This window comes from Calcarisporiella thermophila, assembly GCF_041956535.1.
Source record: "Calcarisporiella thermophila strain CBS 279.70 unplaced genomic scaffold VTP21scaffold_6, whole genome shotgun sequence".
Lineage (NCBI taxonomy): Eukaryota > Fungi > Calcarisporiellomycota > Calcarisporiellomycetes > Calcarisporiellales > Calcarisporiellaceae > Calcarisporiella > Calcarisporiella thermophila.
In genome coordinates this window covers 412,366-438,086 of record NW_027192196.1, presented here as the reverse complement: position 1 = coordinate 438,086, position 25,721 = coordinate 412,366, and the positions used below count along the sequence as shown (strand labels likewise).

General features: G+C 44.4%; 11 protein-coding genes across 11 annotated transcripts; 5 read left to right on the top strand and 6 right to left on the bottom strand.

Annotated features, from left to right (window-relative positions):
• Positions 1-102: 102 nt before the first annotated feature.
• Positions 103-3,984, bottom strand: VTP21DRAFT_9893 (uncharacterized protein; the record flags this gene model as incomplete). Its single annotated transcript, XM_069400889.1, has 17 exons — positions 103-423; positions 488-645; positions 714-858; positions 924-1,238; positions 1,303-1,368; positions 1,422-1,505; positions 1,578-1,630; positions 1,689-1,773; positions 1,841-1,941; positions 2,006-2,116; positions 2,188-2,276; positions 2,342-2,468; positions 2,525-2,695; positions 2,759-2,831; positions 2,895-3,399; positions 3,458-3,810; positions 3,877-3,984. 17 exons carry the CDS (start codon positions 3,982-3,984, stop codon positions 103-105), a joined length of 2,865 nt encoding a protein of 954 aa, XP_069253619.1.
• A 681-nt stretch (positions 3,985-4,665) lies between these two features.
• On the top strand, positions 4,666-9,720 carry VTP21DRAFT_9892 (uncharacterized protein; the record flags this gene model as incomplete). Its single annotated transcript, XM_069400888.1, has 9 exons — positions 4,666-4,738; positions 4,818-5,304; positions 5,961-6,418; positions 6,499-7,358; positions 7,874-7,924; positions 7,999-8,027; positions 8,102-8,448; positions 8,522-9,544; positions 9,626-9,720. The coding sequence occupies 9 exons, from the start codon at positions 4,666-4,668 to the stop codon at positions 9,718-9,720; spliced, it is 3,423 nt and encodes a 1,140-aa protein (XP_069253618.1).
• A 439-nt stretch (positions 9,721-10,159) lies between these two features.
• Positions 10,160-11,974, bottom strand: VTP21DRAFT_9891 (uncharacterized protein; the record flags this gene model as incomplete). The annotated part of the gene is made up of 2 exons (XM_069400887.1): positions 10,160-11,565; positions 11,638-11,974. The coding sequence occupies 2 exons, from the start codon at positions 11,972-11,974 to the stop codon at positions 10,160-10,162; spliced, it is 1,743 nt and encodes a 580-aa protein (XP_069253617.1).
• A 347-nt stretch (positions 11,975-12,321) lies between these two features.
• On the bottom strand, positions 12,322-12,864 carry VTP21DRAFT_9890 (uncharacterized protein; the record flags this gene model as incomplete). The annotated part of the gene is made up of 1 exon (XM_069400886.1): positions 12,322-12,864. The coding sequence occupies one exon, from the start codon at positions 12,862-12,864 to the stop codon at positions 12,322-12,324; it is 543 nt and encodes a 180-aa protein (XP_069253616.1).
• Positions 12,865-13,451: 587 nt separating this feature from the next.
• Positions 13,452-13,655, top strand: VTP21DRAFT_9889 (uncharacterized protein; the record flags this gene model as incomplete). The annotated part of the gene is made up of 1 exon (XM_069400884.1): positions 13,452-13,655. The coding sequence occupies one exon, from the start codon at positions 13,452-13,454 to the stop codon at positions 13,653-13,655; it is 204 nt and encodes a 67-aa protein (XP_069253615.1).
• Positions 13,656-13,863: 208 nt separating this feature from the next.
• On the bottom strand, positions 13,864-15,166 carry VTP21DRAFT_9888 (uncharacterized protein; the record flags this gene model as incomplete). The annotated part of the gene is made up of 8 exons (XM_069400883.1): positions 13,864-13,929; positions 13,990-14,084; positions 14,150-14,203; positions 14,261-14,367; positions 14,427-14,505; positions 14,567-14,881; positions 14,937-14,979; positions 15,056-15,166. 8 exons carry the CDS (start codon positions 15,164-15,166, stop codon positions 13,864-13,866), a joined length of 870 nt encoding a protein of 289 aa, XP_069253614.1.
• Positions 15,167-15,863: 697 nt separating this feature from the next.
• VTP21DRAFT_9887 (uncharacterized protein) lies at positions 15,864-17,454 on the top strand (the record flags this gene model as incomplete). Its single annotated transcript, XM_069400882.1, has 9 exons — positions 15,864-15,945; positions 16,032-16,215; positions 16,289-16,315; positions 16,375-16,505; positions 16,578-16,647; positions 16,725-16,792; positions 16,853-16,928; positions 16,999-17,111; positions 17,180-17,454. 9 exons carry the CDS (start codon positions 15,864-15,866, stop codon positions 17,452-17,454), a joined length of 1,026 nt encoding a protein of 341 aa, XP_069253613.1.
• A 606-nt stretch (positions 17,455-18,060) lies between these two features.
• VTP21DRAFT_9886 (uncharacterized protein) lies at positions 18,061-19,141 on the bottom strand (the record flags this gene model as incomplete). Its single annotated transcript, XM_069400881.1, has 2 exons — positions 18,061-18,890; positions 18,994-19,141. 2 exons carry the CDS (start codon positions 19,139-19,141, stop codon positions 18,061-18,063), a joined length of 978 nt encoding a protein of 325 aa, XP_069253612.1.
• Positions 19,142-19,340: 199 nt separating this feature from the next.
• VTP21DRAFT_9885 (uncharacterized protein) lies at positions 19,341-21,845 on the top strand (the record flags this gene model as incomplete). The annotated part of the gene is made up of 8 exons (XM_069400880.1): positions 19,341-19,838; positions 19,909-20,032; positions 20,096-20,716; positions 20,783-21,023; positions 21,089-21,122; positions 21,204-21,467; positions 21,538-21,617; positions 21,683-21,845. 8 exons carry the CDS (start codon positions 19,341-19,343, stop codon positions 21,843-21,845), a joined length of 2,025 nt encoding a protein of 674 aa, XP_069253611.1.
• A 348-nt stretch (positions 21,846-22,193) lies between these two features.
• VTP21DRAFT_9884 (uncharacterized protein) lies at positions 22,194-23,341 on the bottom strand (the record flags this gene model as incomplete). Its single annotated transcript, XM_069400879.1, has 7 exons — positions 22,194-22,309; positions 22,381-22,529; positions 22,600-22,707; positions 22,772-22,856; positions 22,921-23,002; positions 23,067-23,252; positions 23,315-23,341. 7 exons carry the CDS (start codon positions 23,339-23,341, stop codon positions 22,194-22,196), a joined length of 753 nt encoding a protein of 250 aa, XP_069253610.1.
• A 684-nt stretch (positions 23,342-24,025) lies between these two features.
• VTP21DRAFT_9883 (uncharacterized protein) lies at positions 24,026-25,234 on the top strand (the record flags this gene model as incomplete). Its single annotated transcript, XM_069400878.1, has 1 exon — positions 24,026-25,234. One exon carries the CDS (start codon positions 24,026-24,028, stop codon positions 25,232-25,234), a length of 1,209 nt encoding a protein of 402 aa, XP_069253609.1.
• Positions 25,235-25,721: the final 487 nt, after the last annotated feature.

The following is a 25,721-nucleotide window of genomic DNA, read 5'->3' as shown; positions in this document are numbered from 1 at the left end:
TGTATATTAAAATGCATACATTAAGTATAAATATTAAAGGAATATATTCATTCAGTATTTGTAGTAGGTAGTTTGAGAGTATAAAATTGAGTGCAAAACTTTTTATAAAGAGGTCTTTCTTCTGTCCTCCACGCTTCCGTCATCGACATATGCGTCCTTACTTTTCAAAAGCATTGCTTGAGTATCCATATTAGTTATTCCTGATACTAGCTTCTGGTCAAGCTTAAGATTGTCTTGCTGTGCTTTAGCTTCTGGAGTTAATAATGATAATGCAACTTGGTCATCTTCGGGAAAATCCTCTTCTATAGAATCCTCGAGCGCCAAACTAGCTAGATAGTTCTCGCGGTCAATGGATATTTTAACTGTGGTAGGAACATCTGGCACGATATAAATCAAGAGGAACTTAACAAGGAACACGAAATGCTACAATAGAATAACATGTTAAGTTGGACGACAAACGAAACTAGTACAATGCCCTTAAGATTACCTCATAGACTAGTATAAATCCAAGTTGGGCCGACAACAAATTTCCAGGGAACCAGATCTCAAGCTGCCTCTTCATACTCTCAGAGAAAAACGCAATAGTCACCGCATTGGTCAAAACGCTCAACATATTTATCCCATTAAGTATGGTTTCCCACATACCTAATCAGTGGGATAAAAATTAATGATGCTATTCCTAATCACAAGTTGACTAGATATAGATTCATTACCGATATCTTGGGCACGAAAAGGAACAGGACGTTGGTAATTCAGTAGCAACTTATTGGCATCAAGGCGCATTTCGATTTGATTATTAATTAGAGCAAATAGAGGAGAAAGGGGGAAGGCTGCCGTGAAGAGCATAATAAAACCGAACTTGCATTTAAAAAACTTATTTAACCATCATGTGGTACACAGAAAATATGTGTTTTATTTTTTACCTGTATTACCACCTTTAGGTGCTCTTGGAACATAGTTGTATCGTAGGCAGGTTTTTTCGCATCTTGTGCGTATTGTGGAGGTTTTTTTAATTTTCTCTTTGATTCCTGGTACTTCCGCTGTAGAAGCAGCGCTTCTGTTTCCGCCTTCTTACGGTTCCAGAGGCTCAGAAGCCAAGGCATTATCCACTCCACCGCTTGCGTGACAAATTGCTTACCCATGAAGACAATAGCCAACTGAACCGTAAGTTCATACATACTTGGGTGTAATTCATCCGAGTCGACAATTTTTCTCCCAAAGATACCAAAATTACTGATCTATACCACATAAAATTGGGATTAGAATGTATGGAATAAAATGAAACAAAGTGCTACGCATTACCCATTGCTTGAAAATGAGGATGTAGAAAAGTGTACCATAATAATTCACAAAGTCAAAAGAATAGCGCTATATATAGGATTAGTATCGAATTAGTATTTTATTTAAAGAGCACCAATCACCTTCCAAATAAGTGCATCCTCATAGGCAGTGACAGTTGGATGGTTCTCATAATTCGTTAACCACCTAGCAAGACGATCATATACCTAACATTAAATAATATTTGAATTTGAATAAACCTGATTATTTCTTGGGAGAGAAAAATGAATTGCTTGTACCTTGCTAAGGATAAGAATTATGACTAAGCTCATTAGCGCCGGAAGAACAGATCCTGTTCAGAATTAAGATTAAATCAATATCGGTTGGGAAAGTTACAGGAGTAAACTTACCCCAAAAACCGGGCACCCGATTCGAAACGCGCACCCATGCAGAAAAAAGAAGTAGCGACACCACACTCAGAACGATGATAATTACCTAGTATAATCACGCGTGAATTCCAAAACAAATCATTTAAGGGTATGGACAAAAAGCGTTGTCTCACCGAGATCGCAATTATTGAAAAAGAAATGAGTAGTCTGGTTATCCTCTTGTTTCTAGAATAATGGAGCTCGGGTTTGTGCGTAATGGGAGAGATACGTATTTCTAATGAAAAAGCGCGTGTTAAAAAAATTTGGAAATCCACTTATTTATTTTCGCATTTTACAACCTGTTCCATAGAACTCTGGTCTGACCTGCTCTTCTTTTTCATAATCCATCACATCCCATTTCCACATTAAATATTTGTTCCGACGCTTCCAGAATTCGAGCATTAAGGTACCTAGCCGCAATTATATGAGAGCTTATAAATATTCGGGCATTTGGCACAAAAATAGAAATAAACAAATTTACTCCAAATAGACATGAATATAGCATAAGGAGCTGTAAACGGATTATCAAAATGAAAAGCTCGGAATGCAATCAACTGAGAACTTGAGTTGCTATATAAAAAGGAAGTGAATAAGCCGAAAGTCATAATAACCAATGTAAGGAAATGATATTTTACACTTCTGTTATTAGGATGCCTCCTATGAACGATATCAAACCAATGACAGAAGCAATCCAAAGCCAGCTCGTATAAAAGCCCAACCAGGCAAAATAGAGGCCGATTTTTTCGCCGAAATATTCTCGAACTAACAAGAAATTCATCACTATCCTCCACTCGAGCTTGATTTAAGAAACTACATACTTGTATCGTATGGTTCTGGTCCAAAGATACGCTCAAATCGCAATGCCCAGTTCGTGAAGAGCCATGCTCTCAAATTCGTCGAATCTGTTGTAGCATTTTTCAATCGATGTGGACCGTCGTGGATTGGATATAGCTGCTGATAAACTCCTTGCTTAAGAAGTTGTTTGATTTCTATAAAACAATAAGTTGAAGGCTAAGAAAAAATAGAGGCTTTAAGAAAAATTGCAGAATTACGAGAGGAATTGGTGACATTTTCAGCGTTATGAAGATTGATGTTCGAACCGACGTGAATAATGATGTTATAGACCTAATTGTAGAGTTTATATTGGCACGTAATTGTAGTAACAAGTAAACCTTTTTTCTCGCCTACCATGAGCGAACGCCTAGCCGTTGAAAAGAACCTGGTAACAATTTGGCTCCAACATACGGTTTCGTCTGCTCCTTCAAACTCCTGTAGCTTATCGGCGCGGAAGGTGGCCGCTTGTTTCTCTGTATCTTCACTCTCCCCGATTAAATCTTTGAAAAACTGGGGTAGCATTCTCACAAATAAAGAAGAGGGAATGTGAGGATGCAATTTCGGCTTTTTCAAGTTCATTTTTAGTTTCATGTTTTGAGCCTCTCTGCATAGACGTTCGAAGGGCGCCGTCAATTTCACAAATACAAAATCGTGATCGACTCCTTCTTCACGTTCAATTAAAAGGCCGGCGCGAAGAAGTTCCAACTCGAACTCCCGACGCCGCTTCTGATGCTCGGCAGATTTCTCCGCTTCATTTGCCAGGTATGTAAGCACAAAATCACAACGATTGTCGGGGAGGTAGATAATACGTATGAAAGCGTCAGATGGAGGCCGATGCGCAAACTTGTCCATTGCATCCCTAATTGAAGTAATAGAGCTTAAATGGTATTGAAATATCATTAAAAAGAGCAAAGTACCATAAAAGAGCATTAGGGTTGTCTCTTTTGTAAGCTAATATTTCGTCAAAGAGCCCTGCATCTTGAGGCAGCATAAACACCACACGCTCGTCTATTTCCCTAACCGCTACTTCCGGCAGATGCGATGGCCGGCGCTGCCTCACCGAATTTTTCTTTTTTAAGGTCTGGTGAAGCTGCCTCCGTCTTCGGAAAAACTGGTCAATGCGAACAGGACGCGCTGGATTATCAAACAATTTTAGCAGGTCATCATCTATGACTGAAGGACCAGCGCTTTGAGTATGTGCGGAATGAAGGGGATTAGCGAAGCTCAAAGGGAATCGAATGAAATCTGGTGTATGTTCTGTAATGGGATTCTATATTTGCAAAACAAATGTACTGACGTGTTTTCTTTTTAAAGAAATGAAATTTACTGGGCTTACATCAGGCTCAACAGGTATTCTTGTATCAGAGTTTACCTCAGTTTCAATGGGAGAAGATGGACTCGACTGTTCCAATGGAAGAGGGGTATCACTCTTAGTGTCCCACATTCTCCATATAATCGGTAAAAGGAAAGGTATAGTTTAGAGATGGTATCAAAGATGGGAACAGCTCCTAGAGCTTATTTGAAGATCCAATATCAAGCGTTATATTAAGCGACTCCGCCCCGAAATTAACGCGAAAATCCGAATTGAATCTCCTTTTATGAATCATTTAATTTTGTTAATTTTTAAATTGCTTTTCTTATTTTAGAATATCCTACTCCAATCCATCTCAATAGCTCCATCAATGCAGCGAAGCAGTCTCCAAAATTTTGGTAAAATCGGGTCTCGTAGGAGAGGCTGCCGCGGTGGCGAAGGAAGTAGGCGGGGATGGCATTGTGTTAAGGGAGAGGCAGCCAAAGCGGAGGTCTTTAGAGCTGGTGAAGACGTTTGCCCGCAATGGATATGCCATCGAGGCAGAGAGTCTCCTACTGGGGGTTGTAGCAGCTAGAGACGCTGCTGCGACCACACTCTCGGTCGCAGCATCGTCAACTTTTTCGCCCACGAGCTGTACCAGATTCCATTCTCTGCGCTAGAATATGAGCATTTTCCAAAGACTTCTATTTTATTGAGCATTTTAACTCCAATTTAGGCTATTGGCCCAAATCATTTGCGGATTTATTAGAGTGTAGAGTGGTAGGCAGTCACATAATTTCTTCCTATTCTTTTATATATCGCTGAGAACTCGCTATGGCCAAGAGAAAGAGGAGAACACGACGAAATGCAGAATTGAGAGAGGGAGAAAGATATCATCTTCGATCAAGTAAAATTTCCCACCTTTTTATTTAATATCAACCTACCCATTCATAAACAATGCCTTAATTTTGTGATCACATTATTAGGAGATAGGAACCCCTATGAAGAAGAATCTCAATCACTGGCTGATCAAGCTCCGGACTCTAACACTGGTATTACTAATGGATCTCGTTCTCCCGAGATTATAACAATTGGTAGTAGTAGTGATGAAAGTAGTACAGATGCCTTACCTCCGCGCTATTTTACACCACGCAGAAGAGGAAGAAGGGGTTTCAGAATTTACACGCCATTCTCGCCTCATCGCCTTTCAGATACAAACCGCGAAATAATTAACCACAGTGCTTCCCCTGAGAATCGAGAGGACGACAATATTCCTGAAGTTGATTTCACCCGCCAATCGAACGCAGAATCCGAACCTTCTGCCTCTCAGGCATCGGCTCGCATTGCAAATGATTCCGGTCTTCTTAATCCTGAACAAAATTCAGAAGATGCTTTACCTGCAAACGCTCCGGGATTACTTCGGGTGCAGTGCACTGTTTGTCTTGAGACTCCAACCAATACGACTGCCACCGTGTGCGGGCATCTTTTTTGCGAAGCTTGCATCCGTACGGCTATCCGAATCTCTAAGCAGTGCCCTGTTTGTCGAAAAAAGTTGAACGCGAGACAAGTTGAACCGCTAGAGTTTAAGTTGAAATGATTGTATATGCTTGTTTGAGCTTTTCTAACTCTGTAATTTATTGTATATGCTATGAACCTTTATATTTGCTTCCTTATTGTACAGAAATCGCTTTTTATCATTCTATTCATTTTCATCCATCGTAAATTTTTCCGACTAAATAGACGAAAAAAAAAAAACGGTTTGTTAGAGAACTTCTTTTAGAAAAGAGTAGACACTCTCCTTAAAAGAGTTTCTAAAGCAACCTTCGGTTTAAAGATATCCCAAGAATTCTTATCAGCTTGGACAATGATTCGTACGATGACGAAATTGTTTAAGAAAGATATCAGCAATAAATAATCTGATAGAATTTTAATCAGATTGTATGTGTTGTGGCCTGATAATTTATATCAACGCTTATCTGTATTTTTAAAGCGTTTTTATTTTTTTCTTATTCTTACACCCCCAAAATAATGTTGATCCAACCAGCAGCATCTCACTGCATTCGGCGTGTATGTTCCAATATCATACACCCTTCGACTTGTAAAATATCTCCTCTTTCATATTCCCCTAGTGCTTTTAATGCCCTCCACTTTTCCTCGTATCGTTCTAAAACTACTTTAACATCCGAACTTCAGCGCTCCTCCAACGAATCCATCGACATTTCATTGTTACTTGATCCTGCACTTCAAGATCTTGTTCTTGCTCCTCCTCCTGATCGAACTTTTCATGGCCGGGAACTCCCCTCTCACCTCATTTCTTTTACTTCGAAGCACGGGAAAAAACTCTTTACCGAGGCATTGCATCAGGGTACAGCAGAAGGATTTTTTAATTTGGCAGGGAATTTTACACAGCAATCAGAGCCTGCTTTCTGTGGGCCCTCGTCACTGGCGATGGTGCTTAATGCACTAGAGGTTGACCCACGGAGAGTCTGGAAGGGCGTATGGAGATGGTATACAGATGATCTATTACATTGCTGTTCACCAAGGGAAGAGGTCCAAGAGAAAGGAATAACTTTCAGTCAATTTGCATGTAAGTCTCAGTTCTGCTTGTAATATTCATTTGTGAGGTATCATTTTTGCTTACCGACGTCTATTGCATCGTATTGATAGGTCTTGCAAAATGCCACTGCAATGTGATTGCCAAGCGAGCTGACGAGGTCTCCAAGCAAGAGTTCCTCGAGGACCTCCAGAACGTCTGCTCGCGCAATGATCTCTATATGGTTGTCTCGTTTTCTCGCAAAGCGATGGGACAAACGGGCGATGGGCATTTCTCACCTGTTGGAGCATGCGTTAATACACCCGAAGGGAAAAAAATGACTCTAATACTTGACGTAGCGCGATTCAAGTACAAGAGCTTTTTCTCAGATGCAGAGCTACTCTATGAGGCGATGCGACCCGTGGATAAGGAGACTGGTCGCCCTAGGGGATATTTCTTGCTCTCGCACGGGAAAGTCCCGCCCATTTCCCTTTGCAAGATTAAAGCGTGTGCTTCGAAGCTACCAGTGAATAGAAAAACAACAACGACTCCAGTATATACCCAAGAGGCGGTCACCCCGAACCAGTTGAATTGGACGACGCTAGCAAAGATTCTGTTCCGAGAAATTCCTGAGCGTCTACACCGCGAGAAGCCGGACTCGCTTGACATGGTTGTTGGCACCACGCTTGCTTCAGTTCCAAGGGAATATCTCCTTCTCCTGACACTGCAGAGTGTCGGCATAGGAAATCGCGAAGAGCAGTGCGAAAGGATGGTGAAATTGACCCAAGAAACCCGCAGATCCCAGATCTACGATCTGGTGGCATCGACGGGCCACTCGTCAGCTTCGAACCATTCCGTCATGGCCACCCTCTTTCTCCTCGCGTCTCCGGCCTGGATTTACGCGGGGCTGCCGAAGGAAGTCTTCAAGCAATGGCAGCGGTATCGCACCCGCATTGACGGCGAGCTGCTGCGCTGTGAAGTGGAGAAATTGGCGGTTGAGTTTCGCGGTCTGATGAAGAATTTTTGTCCCTTTTCAAATTAGCAGAGTGGCGATTCGCGCGGTACATATCTCTTTGGCCATGAATATCTTCTGTGTCTATCTCCCATCTTTGTTTTCTCTTGGCATGCCACTCCTGCCCTTGTATCTTATTTGTCTGCACATTTTGTCTTTGTCCTTATAAGGGATCCCCTGTCTTATATAAGGACTGTACCTGTCTTAATTTCATTGTTCCAATTGAAAATCTCGTATCCAATGACGCATTCCGGCTTGTTTCAATTTTTCTATATGCATGGCAAAAGTCTCAAGCGATTGACCAGTCTCAAGTCAAGCTTGCAACCTAATATTTGCCCCCCTTTGCGCCCGACAAATACGATAGCAAAACGATATTGCTCGTTTTAAAGCTATGTCTCTCTTTTCCGACTCACTTCTCTCCTCCTCCCAAATTCTGTCTTTCCACCCGAATTTCCCCTCCACTCTTTCCCCTTGCTCTCTCAGCTCTTGCTTTTTAGTCTTTGCTCCGCTATCCTCCACCGGGAATGGGGAACATTACTTTCAAAGAGGTTAGCCTACATCCTTTGCTCAACTCTGTGCCCACGAGCCTAGGCTTACCCTTGTCTTTTTCCCACACTTATAGGCTGACTTTTCAGACCAGCAGCTGTTAGAGTAAGTGTTGAGCTTCCGACCTACCTCATCACGCAGCCAACAATTAACGATCATACCTCTCTTCCCTATGTAAGGATACCCTACGGCTTCCTCAGAGACCATGTCAGTGCAACCAAGCTCTATCTCCGCCGTAACAACTTGACTTCGATCTCCAATGAGATCCTATGCTTAGAAAACCTTCGTGAACTTTCGCTGCGCGAAAATCTTCTCTCCACATTCCCCCAGACTGTGCTGCATATCCGCTCCTTGACACGCCTCTCACTCGCACACAATAGAATTGCAGAGCTCCCTAAGGACATATGCCATTTAAGCAACCTGTCTACGCTTACGCTTGGGGGAAACTTGTTGACGAGTTTACCCCGCGAACTGGAGAAATTGTCAAAGCTGGAGTGTCTGGATATACAGAAAAACCGATTCACATGTAAATACCATCTTTTATTACGAGGCTCTCTTTTGGGCAGCCACTCATTGCTTACTCTAATGGCCCTTTGTAGCAATTCCCGACTGCGTTTGCAAGCTCAAGAATTTGAAGACCCTCCTAGCTCAGAAGAACCGAATCGAATCCATTCCTCCCGCTTTCATTTTCCTCCGAAATCTTGCCAACCTAAATCTCAGCTTCAACCTCTTCCTCTCCATCCCCACTCAACTTGCACAGCTTCCCGCTCTCTCCCAGCTCTTCCTTTCGGGCAATTTCATTCAAACCATTTCGCCCGACTTTTGCCATTCCGCCAAGAAACTCGTGAACCTGGATCTGCACACCAATGCACTCAAGTGTTTGCCAGAGGAAATCAGACTGTTGAAAAACCTACGAAGATTGAACCTGGCCATTAATGTTTTGACCGCTTTGCCGGAGAGCATCGGCGAACTGAAAGGGCTAGAATGGCTCAACCTTAACGACAATAAGCTACAGTCCCTTCCTGACGCGTTGGGTGCGCTTGTCAATCTCACCAAACTGGGCGTGGTCCAGAATAATATTGAGCACCTGCCGCCGGTGATCTGCGAACTTCCCAAACTAGAAAAACTAGATATGCGAAGAAATCGACTGGTAGTGCTTCCATGGCAAGTGCAGTACATGCAAGCCCTGAAATGCGTACTCGTGGATGAGAACCAACTCGATCCAACCAAGTTAGGAGTGCTCTGGGATAAATCCGGTGGCCAACCTCCCCCCCTCCTCGAACTTGCAGCTCGCTCTTGTCTTAGAGAATATTCTGCTGACTCGCTCACTAGCATTCAGCGCCAAATTCCTATTCAAATCCGCGATTATCTCAGGGATCGCATACTCTGTGATCAGTGCGCAGCCCCTATGTGCCGCAAGTGGATTGAATACAGGGAAATCGCGGTTGTTTGCGACGAAACTTTAATTGTGAATTACGTGCTCTGTTCCATGAGATGCGTGAACCAGCAGATAAATAGAGCAAGCCGATCCTCCTCCTCCTCCTCCGATGAAGGTCAAAGGAGTCTGCCGGCAAGCAACGAGAGCAAGAGGAAACATCGCTTTTTGAAACGACTGAAAAAAAGTAGGTTCGACGCCGTTTGCAAAAAGACGGTTCAATTCTTTTTCTTGGGTCTGTTGACTAACCCTTTATGTGTGTCCATAGCTTTCTTATGCCAACCTGCTGTCACTGTGAATGAGCCATTGTCCCACTCTTCTCAGCAGCTATCCGAGTCGACTCTTGGATCTAGGGGAGATTGAGTTGATTTGCTGCATAGTTTCTTTACGCAAGGCTGAACCACTAGACTTTTTACCACTTGTATTGTGTCTATTGTACTTTTATTGCACTTTGTCGATATATTATGATGCATTCTTATTCTTATTTATATTTTCTCTTTTTTTCCCCCTTTAATCATCCATATTATCATTCATATTATCATTCTAATAGTACTATTATTCTACCATCCAATAGCAGTTGGTTTTTGTAAATGGAAGAAAATGCACCTCTGTCTTTCCAGCGTATCGTATGCAACATTGGGACCAAAATGGTTAAGAAAAGAGAAAAGAAAAAGAAATCTATTTGGTTTAATATCCCAATCCACGTTTCCTTTTACAATTAGCAATAACAATAGCAATAATAAAAATTATATAGACGGGGGTAGGTAGGGAGAATATGACTTGGTTTCCTTTTGTTCTACATCTATGCCTTGCACCATTTCTTCTCATCCAGCATGGCGAGAGAGGCCCCGAGGCACCATCCTGTCTCTGCGCCACGAATCTTTTTTGCAATCTTCAGCATCCGATCCTCAGGGATTCCATAGCCGGTGTGCAAGAGAGTGTAGATGAAACTGAGATCTTTGCAGAAATTTGGCGATCCCCTCAGCTCAGCTTCGGCTCCCGGAACGTGGGCAAACTTCCTTGTCTCTCCCTTACACACATCATCGGTAAGCTCACGTAATTCACGCACAGAAAATTCAGAGGGCATTCCGAGAGGATAAGTGAGATCATAGAAGTACGAGAACGCATAAATGTCGTGTTGATGGAAAGTCTCCTCCAAGGACGGCTGGTATGTCCCATTGAAAGAGCAGGGTGCCAGGGGACATTCTTTCTCTTTGTTCAGAATTTGCTCTGCCACCGCCCTGCATGCTGCAAATCCTGCACCGGTGCCAACGACACGCACCGTGCGATATCCACGGACGCTTTCATTGAGTTGTACCTCTTCCACGTGTTTCAAAGGTAGACATGGATCATGCACCTCATTGTCTCTCGCAGCCGCATCAGAGCGCCATTGCTTGATAAGGTAATTGGTCATACCTTTGCGCGCCTCTTTTAGTCCATAGCTCAAATAAGAATTCTGATAGAGAACAAACTTCCTTCCTCCAAAAGACAGCTCATAACGATGGTCCCCGTTTGGTAGCTGTTTCGATTCTTCCATCGCAGGTTCAAATACGATCTGGGTGGATGCGCCGCCCAGATCAAAGACGCCAGCCGTAAGCGAATTCTTGGAGTGCAGATTACCTAGTAAGTAATTCACGGTTGTCCACGCATAGACGCCCTCATCCCTACCATCCATAATCTCAACGCCCGATGGCCCTCCATGGATAGGAAAGGGGTAATTTTTCTCAAGGCGATTTCGCACCGCTTTGAGAATATTCTTTGATTGGTTTTCACCAAGAAGTCGAAGTCCAGCGGTCGCTTTGACAGCAATGGGCGTACAATCATATAAATCCTTGGGAACATTGTCAAGGGCAACTTGCATAAGTCCGTCTAAACTTTTTGCTGCCGCCAAGGGATCATCCTTGTAGGAAGAAAGGCCTGGTTCGGTTTTCTCAAATACTTCATCCTCAAGCTCAGGGGTGGATTTGCAGTAATTGAAGCGGTATACATGGATGCGGGAACCAGTGGATCCGGCATCAATCATGAGAGCGTATTGAATGGCGGGTCGACCAGGTGTGGGCGAATCGCAATGGTCGGAAGTGTGAGGTGCGGGGGCCCTCAGTTGACCTGAGAGAGAATCTTCTTCATCGGCAGCAACACCAGTATGCTTTTGACGGTCGGAGGCTTGTTTGGTCTCCTTATCAGTGAAGAGGGGTATAGATGATGGATCTAAGAGAAAGAAATTTATACATGAGAATCGCAATTCATAATAGGATTGAAGAACACAATGAGGCATCATACCATTTTGGCTCTGCTCCATACTTTCTTCCGTTGATTTCCATCCTTTCAAATCAGAGAATGACTTTTTACCCATTTCATTCGGCAAAGAGATCCACAATACTAGTAAGAAAACCGTAATAATAGCGAGCACGCGAAACCATAGGCCGCGCCTCGACACAACACTTATGAGCATTTTGAGATGGCGGTTGAATGGAAATTTATGTGCTGTGTTGGTATGCCGGGAGTGGGTTTTAGAGGTATGAGATGTATGATGCTGAATAAGTGTATTGAAAGCGGACGAACGACGGCGATGAAGTCGTTTAGGTGTGAATTTGGAGAAATCGGGGAGAGAGGTCATATAAAGGGAAAGTAAAAGAGAGGGCGGGAGTGTGCGAAGATGTTGATTTCTTTACGCACGAACGGGAACGCTCTCGACACACCGGTGGGGATAATGGAGGAAATATGAAGAAGTTAGGTGAGCTCCTTTTTGAGGACACTAAGGAATCCATTGGTTCTTATCAAATAGGCAAAGCCACTCGACCTGGCCTATCTCTGCCCCTTTGATTTAGGCTTATAGAGTTTCTGGTTAGGCCTCAAATCTGATTTAATAAATTTAGATTTGCTTGGTGACAAGTTTATATAAATGAAACTAGGAAACAATTCCTTGGATATCGTAGGGCGACCGTATTTAATTGTTTACTCTTTTCAATTGTTCGGTACCCTACTATTTCTGATTTCCTTGTACTTCTCCAAATCCAAGCTGTACCAACTTGCGCCCTCTATCGGATTCTCGCAGTATGCTTCACACTCCGTAAATCCCCATCCTTGGTACATTCCAAGCGCAACCCCCATCATACTTTTGATAGTATCCAGTTTAACCTCGCGATATCCCATACCTACTGCTTCGTCCAGCACGCGTTCACACAATAGCCTTCCAAGACCTTTTCCACGACATTCTGGCTTGACATAGAGTCTTTTCATTTCGGCCACAGTTGGAGAAAGTCTGCGAAGACCTACAATGCCTACTGGCGATTCATTTTTTGGTCCAGCATACGCGACAAGAAAGCAGCCTCCCGCAGAGGGATGATAACGCACCTTGAAATCGGCAAGTTCAGCGTCAAAATTTTGAAAGCAAAGTGAAAAGCCAAGAGACTCTGCGTATTCATGAAGCAAGTCGAGAGCTTGCCTACACTCATTCTCATTTGAATTACATAGATGACGGATGGAGATCACATTTGAATCCGTCATTGGAAATTTGCGAATGGTTTTTTCCTGCAGCAATTAAACCTATGTTGCCCCATTTTATTCGGACGCTTCGAGACTATTCAACGAATATAGCCCGAGATTTTTCCAAGCAATTATTAGTCATTTATCTCCGGGGTTTATGCATGTCTCAAGCAATGGAATGCCGTAATTAACCTGTTTCTCCTCTCTAACGACTTCCCATAAAAATATCTATGGTAACAGCATAAGAGACACAGGCATAACAATTTGTGAAATAGGCATAGAATCAGACTGAATTTTCTAACCAATGATTTTACCTACTGACTTTATTCACGTTTCTTCATCATCAACTTAGCCTTTATTTTCCCATAGAGGCGTAGGCTGGAGCATCGTCACTCCGTGGCTCATTGCTGCTGACCAAAATTCTATTTTCTTTTAAATTGCCCAAAAAAGGTTGACTTTAATAGCAATAGGGGGAAGACGCCTATATTTGGCGTATTCTGACTATTCGAAGCTTATAAAAGACGAATACTGAACCTTTTTTCATCAAAATCATATATTTCCAACCACTCGGGAAAACCAATTGTCGTTTAAAAACAAGATATATTAAAATGGAACGCACCTTTGTTGGAGCTAAACTTGACCAAATGGCCGATGACAAAAACGTCAGTGTCCAGAAGCCATCACAAGAAACAGTGGAGAAGCGGGAGGCCGAAAGACTGAGAAACACTGATGAACAAGGTCGCCCGCTCGAGGGAGGAAGTGCCGGACGTGCACAAGCAAAGTCCGCCGAGCAAGCGCGACAGTCATGCTGAACAGAGCTCTGGACACTAGGGCCATTTTTACATCTCACAATCCATGGAATTTGTAAGCTACCTTTGTAAAAACTGCGAAATAAATAGGGTACATGTAAACCAATTATCTATCCGGACCATGGTTAATTTGTGTATACAAAATAAAGGGAAGTTTGGTATGAACGGAAATAGTAATAATTACAGCAATGGGTCACATCAAAGGGTATCATTATACATAATCCAGGATTTGCCGTTCAAGTATCTCACTACGAATACTGAAAGCCTGGTTGATAATCTAGTGTATAAAACATGCTGGTTACATCATAAAATACAAATGCGTCCCTGTAGCACTCACCTGTTCCATGTCAAACAGTGGCAATCTCATAAGCAGTGTACGGATTTCGGAGTGCTCTAACTCCTCCAAGTCTTCCTTGAAGTGTTTCAGTATAGCTACAGAGAAGATTGGAATGCTTAGGATGCCATGTCAAAATTTCAAAGCAGAATAACAGGTGTACCAAGGCAAACATAGGGGTGAAAGTCCAGGAAATCTGAAATTGAGAAATAGGTATCTACGAAGGAGCACAGGTTAGAAGTTATGGGTGGCTATCAAAAGATGACGAACCTACCCCAAAGCCGTAGCAGATTTTCCATACGCAGCTCTTTGGAGAGCAAGTATTGTAACCAGTTTGTTATCCACTCGTCATTAACTTCCTCTTCATCAAAGTACATGTACCTAATAAAATGACGACTAAGTCACAGTGTGTATAGACAGCAACCAAGAGTCTATTTTACAGATCGGGGAGAGCCGTTCTGAAGAGTGTGATGAAGCTCGCGACGCGCTCGTTAATTGGGTGCGCCGTGGAATAGTCGGCTAAAACAAGTTTAGCGAATCCGTTAGAGAAGCGAAGGGAGGACTTCAGGAGGGCACTCACATAAAATCTGCATTAACATCTCGAAGCAATAATAGATGTCCATCTCCTTCTCCCAGCCAAATACAAATACAAATGGCCCACAGAGTGACACAAGGGCCGATGTGTAGCCACCTCCTCCACGCATGCTATGGGTGTGCACCAAATAGGCACATACCACATTCTCGAACACGGTCGAAAGCTCTTTCGGGAATCGGATATTAAGCCTGCGAGAGTAGCGCGAAAGCTCTCCGCGAATGCGCTTAGTAAATACGGAGTCACTTTTGTCAATAAGGTTGTATTCTTCTTCATGAGCTTTAATCCGGGTGATTTCTTTGGCTGTAGAAAGGTTGAAGTCAATCATTATACCAAACAAAATGTGGGAGAGACCTACAGCGATCAGGCGATTCCACCCCAAGCAAATACTTCCATACTATCTACATTTGTAGAAAGATATCTTATATCAGTCTAGCAAACCAATATCGTTATGGAAAAGAGGAGCGATGCATTTACCCCACGCATTTCTTCAGGTACGCCGTACCTCCGAGCCGAGTCTCGAAGGCGTTCAATATCGACGAACACCTCTACATCAAGGAGCTCCTTATATAAGGAAAGTGTCGACATTGAATTACGATCGATTGCTCGGAATGAATGGCGAATTAGCTTCAGAGAGCTAGATATTATACTTGAAATTCGCGCTATGGAAGTTGGAGCGTATGAAAAAATCGCATTCAAGAGGGATTTAAAATCATTATGATTTAAGGTCAGAAAATTCATGACTTCATTCCCACAACCGACTGCGCGATTTTAGATATTAATTTTCGACCAAAATGCAATTAGGAACTTGCCCTTCGGTGAAGAAAAGGACCTAAGAGCTAGCCCGAGTAGCTTTCGATTTTCAGACTCCATGGAACTTATCCTTGGTATGGCGGTTAAGGAGCCTAAGTATATCCCCGCAATCGTTACTTTTCACAATAGGTTCCAAACATGTAAAGCTATTAAATCCGTTATCGAAGGAATCTAAAGTCGTTAGGTTATATAGGAGGATCTCGTGCGAGTGAGGAGATAGTACTATCGCTTTTTTTACAGGCTACTGCTACAGACACAATCAGACCTTAGAGACAGCCATGGCTGATAGTATGGGTCACTTTTCACATTATAGCATGGATATTCACGATGCGCCGCAAGCTTTATTATAATTGATGTGGCGAACCGATTAGAGAATCTTTAGTGGTTAAGCCCAGCAAATAGATCGAATTTCAGTTATTTTTTCTCTCCAAGACTTATTTTCATAACAAAAATCGGATTCTGATCAACATCCATGGGGATATTCGAAAATGTATTTGCGTCTCAGCCGGCTTCGTACGAGGCAAAGAAGAACTACCGGTTCGGCAAAGTACTAGGTTCATCAAAGTTTCATACTAGAGCTCTTTCCATTGGCCTCATTTCCATTCCGCCTCTAACCAGATTGTTTTTTTTTCCACTCTAGGCTCCGGCACCTATGGCAGTGTGAAGGAGGCGGTGAAGCTCGATACTAACACAACCGTCGCTGTCAAAGTCATTCCAAAAAAGAACGTAAAGGGACATGAAGATTTGGTACATAAAGAGATGAAAGTCCTACATGGCTTGAATCATCCAAACATCGTGAAGTTCTACGACTGGTTTGAGAGCAAGTACGTGCATTCGATTTTTATTAGCTGCGCTGATTATAATCCAAATTTACTTACACGCGTTCTGGAATAACAGAACTAAATTTTACCTCGTGTTTGAACTGTAAGTCCAAGGGATTTGTTAATTTCAGATTGGGTCTAACATGAAGTGAGCTGTTGCAGAGCAACAGGTGGTGAGCTATTTGATCGCATTTGTGAGCAAGGGAAATTCACAGAGAAAGACGCAACCCGTGTTATACATTCGGTGCTTTCTGCTGTTGCATACCTTCATCAACATCAGATTGTCCATAGAGGTATAGTACTCTTACTCCCTACTGATTCTATCTCTCGGTATTGACAATCTCCATGTGTATACATGTGCATAGATATTAAACCCGAGAACTTAATCTACAGAACAGAGGAGCCAGATTCCGACATTGTTTTGGTCGATTTTGGGTAGGACTATCTACGAGTACAATGGCTGCTTCTCTTCTCTCGATACCTATTAATTGCTATTTAATTTTATCCTAAAGCATCGCGAAAATGATGACAAGCGAAAATCAGGTGCTAACAACAATATGTGGATCCTTTGGATATGTTGGTGCGTATTACGGCATTTTTTCCTCTATACCTAATTGGTTAACCCCTGCCTATACAATAGCTCCTGAGGTGCTTCTACAAAAAGGACACGGATATCCCGTAGACGTCTGGTCCATTGGCATCATTACCTACACATTGTATGACCGATTACGAGTTGCCTTGAATTCCGAGCTGATTTGTTTAATTTAATTTTTCCTCCAACGATAGACTTTGTGGATACTCTCCGTTCCGTTCGGATGACCGCATGCAATTTTTGCAGGAAGTGGAGCGAGACAAAGTCGAGTTTCATGAGCGCTACTGGAAATCTATTTCAGATGACGGTAGGCATTGCCGCTGTTTCACACTACTTCTTTTCTCCCAGCTTGCTCTAATACATATCCTCTTCCAGCCAAGGACTTCATTACCCTTTTGCTCCGCAAGGACCCCGCAGCACGTCCAACTGCGCAGGAAGCCCTTCAGCACAAATGGCTCACTGGCAAGACTGCGAGCGAGGTTGATCTGCTCGATCAAGTTCGTGAAAACTTCAATGCAAAACGCACTTTTCGCCGAGCAGTGGAGGCTGTGCAGGCTGCCAATCGGTTGAAGATGGTCGCTGCTAAATCGAGCGCGAAAGAGGACCCGTGGGCTAGTGAAGAAGAGACGGAGAAATCAGAAAAGGCATGAAAAATAAATATAGCAAGGAGAATGTTGATGTGAGTCATGTATGACTGAGCGACTACCTCGCATCGCAGAGTATAATCAAAGACTTGTGTGTGTTCTATTGTTTCCACAATTCCATAATGTCGTTTAAGTTATTTTAAAAATGAATATTTGTTTTAATTCTATGCTCTATTCTCTTAAAAGAATGAGCTGGCTCCAAACATTCAAACGGCGTCCAAAATACTTTTCATCGAGCCGGAGCTAGTGTTCATCATATAGTATGTAGACAGCAGATGTATTCGTCAACTTAATGAGAGCCATCTTATATTCACAAGTATGAAGAGGATCATCCTCAGATATTTTTATTGCTGCTATAGGAGCACACTCAATAAACCACCTGGTTGGGAACGATGCAGCTGTATATCTTTATTCATGCGACTCAAATACAAATATATAGATTCATCTTCGATGCGTTGCTTCTTGCCATATCTGAGCCGGTGGGATTGATAAAGGGAAAGCGGTAGGTTTTAGGCATAAGCAAAACAACAAAAAAAAAAAAATGAAGAGGGGTGAGTGTGAGGTCAAAGTGGGGAGGTAGATATAAATTAAAGGTCATGGTTTAGAAAAGAATTAGATGTCAATATCGTCCGCCATCATCGCTCCAGTTAACGCGACCTTTTCTCCAGGCTTGAAAGCAGGCATTCCCATGTAGGGGCATGTGCTGCAACGGAAGGCGTCGCCTAGATAGCAGTTCCCACATGATGAGGCTGGCAAGTTCTTTTTAGGTTTCACCTCAGTGATGCCGTTCGAGTCGTCCTCCAAATCAATGGATACGACCCCATTCTCTTCCATCTCTGCACGCCCGCAAGTGCAGTTTTTGCAGGCCTTTCTCTTGCCGCCGGTCATCTCACAGTCATCACGGACAAGGGATTCCTTTGACGGCCGGACAAGATCAACCTCATCAAGCAGGGCATCCTCATCCTCAAGTTCAACATCTCCATCATCGTCGTTCGCGGAGAGTGTCCACACTGCAGCCTTATCTGCCGTGGTATTGTGTTGGGTTCCATTGGAGACAGGTGCCTTCTTTTTTGCAAAGGACAGTGCAAAAGAGGCTCCCTGCTCGTAATTTGGCTTTTTGGCAATCACTTCTGCAATCTCAACTTCAGTGGGGTCCACTTTCCAGTTCTCTTGGGCAAATGTTTTTAGATCCTCTGGCAGGACCTTTGTCCTCAATAGCTGCACATCTACAAACCCGGCAAGCTTAAGTGCTGAAACGAGCTCTTGTGAAGTTCTCAAAGAGGAGGAAAGAGACGTTGTGCGTGATACTGGCTCACATAAGAAAAGAGTTCCATTAAGAGCGAGAATCTGCGAGTATTTAGCAAGGACAGCCGCTGGATGCGAGCATGCGAGAGCCAGTATCCCGGATAAGATTGTGGTAAATGAACCATTGTTGATGGGGGCTATATCAAATGGAATCATCATAAAATCATTAAGCACATACTCGAACATATTGAGATCTAGAAAAGACAGAAAAAAAAACACTTAGCATAAAGATAAATTTACCTTGGGTTATACGATCACATTGCTCGAAAGAGACTGAAGAAGCCTCTTGGTCCAGTTGAGTTTTAGTGCGCATGATCTGTTCGGCACCTGCGATCGGAGAGCCGATCAGAAGCACATTTTGATTTGTGAGCGAGATCGGGAGATCCATGGAGAAATAAATGAATTAAAGCGAAGTTGAAGATAAGAGCCTCTGGAGGAGAAAGAAATTTTTATAATGCAGTCCTGATTACGGAATTGAGGTGACAGTCACAATTGTGACTCACTAAGTCGTAAATGCGGAACTGTTCTAATACAATATCAAAGTAGGGCCTAGGAAGGTGAATTCGTGCCTCAAGTAATGACATCCAATGAATAAACGTGCATTGCCCGACATACCAAGTCCACTCTCCTCAAAGAAGCCAAAGTCCCTAGAGGATGTTCCCCCAACTACCCTTTCATCAATAGCCTCCTCGGGCGAGGATTTACCCGTCCATTTCCCCCGTACACTCTACCTAGACCTTTTTGTCGAAATACTTGACACTGTTCTTGCATCCGAATCAAAACTCTTTCTAATTAACGAATTGACGCTTTTTGACTCTTTCAGATCGCTCTCACGGCCATCCCAGATCCTTTTCGTTCGCCTGTTCCTCAGAAAACGGGACGCATGGTTTCGCGTCAGAGAGTTAAAATATACTGATGTGGGAGATGTTAATGAGGCGTGCAGAGAGTTGGAAGGTGTTGGGTTTGTCCGGAACATGACGGGGATTTGTGCGGTTGAAGAGGCATTAACAATATGCAGTGTGGATGAGTTGAAGGAGGTAGCCAAGGAAGTATGTGGGTTGAAAGCGAAGGTGAATTCAAAGAATGTAGGAGATCCCATTATAATTCTCTACCCCTATCCATGTATCTCGTATCACTGACATATATCTGCTAAAGAGAAAGAGCCTACTCGAGATGATTCAGAAAAGTTCTACCCAAGCAACGCTGGCCACCGAATTTCGACTTACCAAGCCGCACAGCCGTCGGGAGCAGGTCATAGCCAAGATCACTGAAAAGACAGGCACCTATTTCTACATGACCAAGAGTGGGATAAGCCCGACTCACTCTCATTTCATCTATTTAGGATACTGCATTCAATTGGATCGAACGGTGGTCGAGATCTTTCACCGCCTCCATCTAGTTTATTATCGTTCCAGTGGCCACGACGAAAAAAGAATGACCACAAGTATTCTTGCGCGCATTGAAAAACGCAACTATCCCATGTACAAAACTGAGCGCACTCAAGTGTTCCCGAGCCGTGAGGCTGTCGTCGAGTATGAGTCCGCGTTGAAACTGCAGTCTGAGATTGACCAGCTTCTGGAGGGCCAAGTGGTAGAGGAAGCGGGAATGGCTAGGGTGATGCAGGTGCTAGATGAGATTGTCCCGTTGTGGGAGGTGCTTGTTGTCAATTGGGAGGAAGCGGAGGGCCGCAGTTACTTTCTAAGGCGGTATAGCGCTGTAGCTGTTTATACCCGGATTATTGAGAAGTGTGCGAATATTCTTGGGAAGATGAAGATGTTCAAACTCGAGGAGGAACTGCTGAGAAAGCTCCTTGGGCAGTATCTGTTTCGGCAAGGAAAGCGCGGGGAATGGTACGATAGGCTCGCGCTGGTGCTCGCACGATATTCAGAGGATCCAAAGCAGGGGAAAAAACAGGCGTTGGAGACGTGTTTAGAGGCGTTGGTGGACTCTGGAGTGGGAGTGGGTCAGTGGTTGTCCATATCCTGTTTCTGTGCGGGGTACTAACCCCCCTTTTGTTACTTTTTGCCAGCGCATTTGTCCTCGATTCAGCGGCGTATCATGCGGCTAGAGCGTGAGCTTAAAATCCCCAAGCGCGATCAACATGACTTTACGCATCTTGCGCTACGTCAGGCCCAAGAAAAGATAATTTATGGGGAGCGTGTGAGCGATTCGATAACGGGGCAAAAATCGTTGTGGCGGGCAAAAGATGGAGACGAGGTATCTGTGGAAGAGTTGGCGCTGGGTTATTATCGATCACTGGGATACAAAGGGTAGGTGTAGAAATATTTTATATTACTAAAAATAACTCATCTTCCGATACTCACGATTGTATTAGCTACCACTGCGAGAATGGAATTATCACTACCTTGGTAGATATTATTGCCTCTGTTTTCCTGATGCACTCCCATGAATAACCAACGGCTCCTTTGTCTGCCTATCGTCCTTTCTAGTTTGCGCTTCTCTTTTGGGACATTCTCTTTATGCCCGTTTCAGGGGTATTCGAAACAAGCTTTCAGAGTGCTCCTCTAGACTTTGGAACGGATGCGTTCTACTCCACACGATGTGTCGAAATCAACCGACGCATTTCGCAAATATCCAGCGGCGACTTTCTGGGGCTGCTTCGTGAGGCGGATGAAAGAGAGCGGCCGCGTGCGACGCTTTGCATCGGGCTGTCGTGGGAGTATGAGCAGTGGGAGTTAGAGGAGGTTTCCCAGGTAATCACCAATACGAACTAATAGTCCGGCTTTGTGGCGAGCCCATTGACTAATTTTCCTTCCCCTACAGTGCATAGGAGGGCCCGCACTGGCACAAGTGTGCAGACTTTTGGCACAGGAATACCGGAGTTCTGGGCTCCCCGATCTATGGTAATTGGAAAGCAGTCCTTCTTCTCCCCTGCATCCCACTGTGGTTAACTAATCCTCGCTCTTAGTTTATGGAACTCCGATATGAACAAGGCGAAAATGGTGGAGGTCAAGGGGCCAGGCGACCGGCTCTCTGAGAAGCAAAAGAATTGGATCGACGTGCTGCTGGGTGCGGAGCTGGAAGTGGAAGTGTGCTATGTTCGAGTGTTGAAGGAGGAGCACCTTTTGTAAATACCCAACTTGTATTGTAGCATTGGATGTGATATTAACCGAGATCTTATTATCCTTATTCACGAGAATAATAAAAATATATATATATATATATGTATATGTATGTAGATGGGGAAAAAAATGCTGGTGGTATGCCGATGAAGATATCAGTAAAATAACTAGTGCGAAATAAAAAGTAAATAAAAATACGGCCTATTAAACATCGCTTTAGCCTATTTTTCCTTTGGCTCCCACAGGGAAAGAAAAAAGAAAAAAAAGGCCTATTAAATTAATTTAGTATTTTACAATGGAGAAGGGGCAGAGGGCCATTGACAGCGGATGGTATTGAGATGCATCGTCCAGAGGGCACTATCTTTGCAGCCAGGATTTTCTGCAAAATCTTCGGTCATCCCGAGTGTCGTCGCGGGACCAGGATCTCCGCCAGGACTTTGGCTTTTCGTTGGATGCTTCGTACCCTAAAATGCCTATAAGTTAGCCCAGAAAGATACAAGAGACGGATGCCAAAGGCGGGAGGGGTTCAGTAAGGAAAGATCACCTTGTTGGCCGAACACCGGAGGATTGATCCAGGAGGCGGGCACTAAAAAGGGGAAACACGAAGCAATACGGGCTGCTCGATTCACCCAGTCAGGCGGAATTTTATTGATGAGCTGCTGGCACAAATCTGACGCGAAATGATTGCAATTTCTGTCGAGATGAAACGAAAAGATTTAGTCATGCCAATTAATTCCGTTTGCCTCGGAGGTAGATAGCCTACCGCGCAAGCAAATGATAGGACGCGCCCGTATACTCGCGTGCAAGCCGGTGGAGGACGCGGTTGATTTCAGCGTCGGTCAATTGGCAATACCCCATGAAGATGGATTTTCTTTATCAAGGAATCGATAGTAGGCCTCGGTATGCCCAACCATTAGAAGCATCTCAGCACTTACTTGTATATAACCCCCTGCGGTCCGACTTTCGGACGTACCGAGAATATCCCACTAAAGTCATAAGGATGCGCGCCAAAACAATACTCTAAAGCCATTCAAAGAGTGAGCAACCGGCCAAATGAACCTCTACTACTCCAAGGCCTCTCTACCTTTGCCACGTAATTCAACTCCCGTGTGATACACGCCTATTCCAAACGAGGTGGCCAAAATGGAGAGTGCGCTTGGTGGCAACTATTGGAAACAATCCCGTTAACGTTCTCCCCACGGGTAGGCAATCAAATCAAACGGGAGCTACCAGATCATATATGTGGAGTACGACAGGTATCCCTGCCTCGGACGGAGGACGAGAAGGTATCGGTTGAAAAGCACCTCTTGAGGAGCCTTTCTTCATTACTCGCTCGGGCATCGGTTTCTTCCACTTCATCACGAGCAAGAGACGGGGAGTTGCGACGCGAGTCCAGGAAGTCGTGGTGGGGACTGCCTAGAAGGAGCAGAGAAAAAAAAAAAACTAGAGTCTGGTAATTTATGCCGTGCAACTATTACTCTTTCTATTTCGAGAAGCCTTTTCATATTGGATTGTTTGGATGCAAGCAGGGACCAGATTTTTTTTTATGAATCCTTCAAGCCGGTATCGCCTTTCTTACTAGTTGCCAAACCTTGCTCTCGAAATGTCAATATCTTTATTTTCCATTTGATGCATATTTAATTGCTGTTATTCATTGCGCAATTATTTGTTTTCCGGTATTATTAAGCAACGTGCAAAAAAAAAGGAAAAAGCTGTCTGCCCTGGTGCTGCAGCTCATCCCCAGCCGGCCAAGGAGACCATGACACACAGTTGCAGAGATGCAGGCGATCCCTCCCCTCCCCCACCCATTATGCTAAGCGCTCCCCAGCGCGCGCAGCTGCTCTCTACAGACTTCCTTCTCGCCTATTTGGCCGCGCCATGCTATTCCGGAAATACTTGGGTGGGACTGTTATTTTTATCGTCTCGATTCGATTTGTGCAACTCGAGTTAATGAATTGAGGATCGGCCAATCAGCCGGCACACAGTCTTCACACCAGAAATAGAAAAAAATATGGGAAGGGGTGTTTACCCACTTTCTCTGCGCCAGTCTATTTCGACTCTTCAATCCGATTGCGCTTCAGCCCAGGATTTCCAAGATTATCATCCTGAGCTGCATCTAGCCCTCTCTACATCTCTGCATCCCTCCATCTCTCTAAATTATTGTGTATTTCTACGGGGTTCCACACGACATGGCTCGACGGTTCCAGCCCCTCCATAGGACCTTGGACACTTCCCTCCTCACATGGCTCTGCATCCTTATCGCCCTCTTCTTCCTCCCAACCCTTGTAAGTGCGAAGGCGTGGGGTGAGGCATGCGACCCCTCCCCGGTGTACACCCCCACGCACCGCTATCAAGATAGCTGCGACAACATCATGCTTGCGTGCGATCCTTCGAACAAGACGTGCGTTTACCGAGGCTGTTCCAATCAGGACTATCTTCCCGGATGGAACAATGCCATCCCCCTCCCCGTGCGCTGCCCTCAGAACGTCAGCTACTGTCCCGATAATAATCTGAAGTGCATGCCGTTGAAGCCCTTGAATTCGTCGTGTGAGCCCTCCCGCGACGACGAATGCGAGGGACAGCACGGGATCTGTCTTAATCAGATCTGTGAGCTGAAGGTCAAGACGCTTGGACAGCCGTGCGTGGTCGACATTACGGAGTATCGCCGTGCGGGATACGACGGCGAGCACAGCATCATCCAGAAAATCATCCGAGACAACTGTGGGCTGGGGACTTTCTGCGATATGGGCAGCCAGACTTGTATCCAGGCAAATCCCCTTGGCTCGCGGTGCGAGCAGGACAGAGAGTGCACCTCGGGGGCCTGCAACGACATGGGCTTCTGCGACAAGCCGCCGGATTCGTTCAGAGAGGTTCCCACCTGGGTGTATGCCACCATCGGGGTGGCCGTGTTTGCCTTTGTGATGCTGACCCTTCTTCTGCTCTGGGTGCTGCACCGCCACCACCGGAGAACTCTCCGGGCCAAGCGAGCGCGCTTCTTCGAGGAGCAGGAGGCGTTCCGACAAGCCGCCATGCTCCCGGGAACCGCCGAGGGCAACATCACCCTTTCCACTCCAAACTCGCCCATGAGTGCCTCGTTCCGGGCGAGCAAGAACTATTCGTCATTGTCACTCAACTCGTTTGCCCTGAATCCCCCCGCGGAGTCGAGAACCTCCTCCCCCGGGACAAGCAGACCCGCCAGTGCACGGTTTTCCTATGCTCTCATGAACGAGGTCGAGCCCTCGGTCGGCGTGGGACGGCAGACGGCCTCCATGGTTCTGAACCCCCAGCAGGAACAGCAGCTACAACAACAACAGCAGCAGCAGCAGCAGCAGCCTCCATCGCGGAATTCAATGAGACCACCCAGCTCCTTCTTGGGCGGCGGTGGCAGTCGTGACTAATGCGTCTCGCCTTCACTCTGCCCTCCCTTCTACACATCATAAATTTTACCACTTTTTTTTCCCTCGAAAACCGCTCCTATGCTTTAGCGTCACATAATATTTTTTTTTTCTTCTCTACTCTCACACCATTGCACCCTAACATGTCACCTCTATTTCTTCTGTTTGTTTATGTTGTAAAGAAATCCATGTCCGCTTGTCTTTTAGTTCTCCCAAATGACTGAAACAAAACACAATATATATACAAACTCTCTTTATTTCACTGGATTTTGTCTATTGTTTATTCTTTTCTCCTCCCACCTGGAATCTATAATATACACATATATTTATTGTGGTTCAGCCTTGGCAAACGCAGGACTCAATCCTGATGGAGGAAGATGTGATCCCTTTTATTTGTGTCATCATTGAAATTTGAGGAGGAAGCATAAGAAGGTAAAAACAAATTTAAAAAGGAGCAATGTAAGATCAAGAAGGACAAGGGGAAGAGATA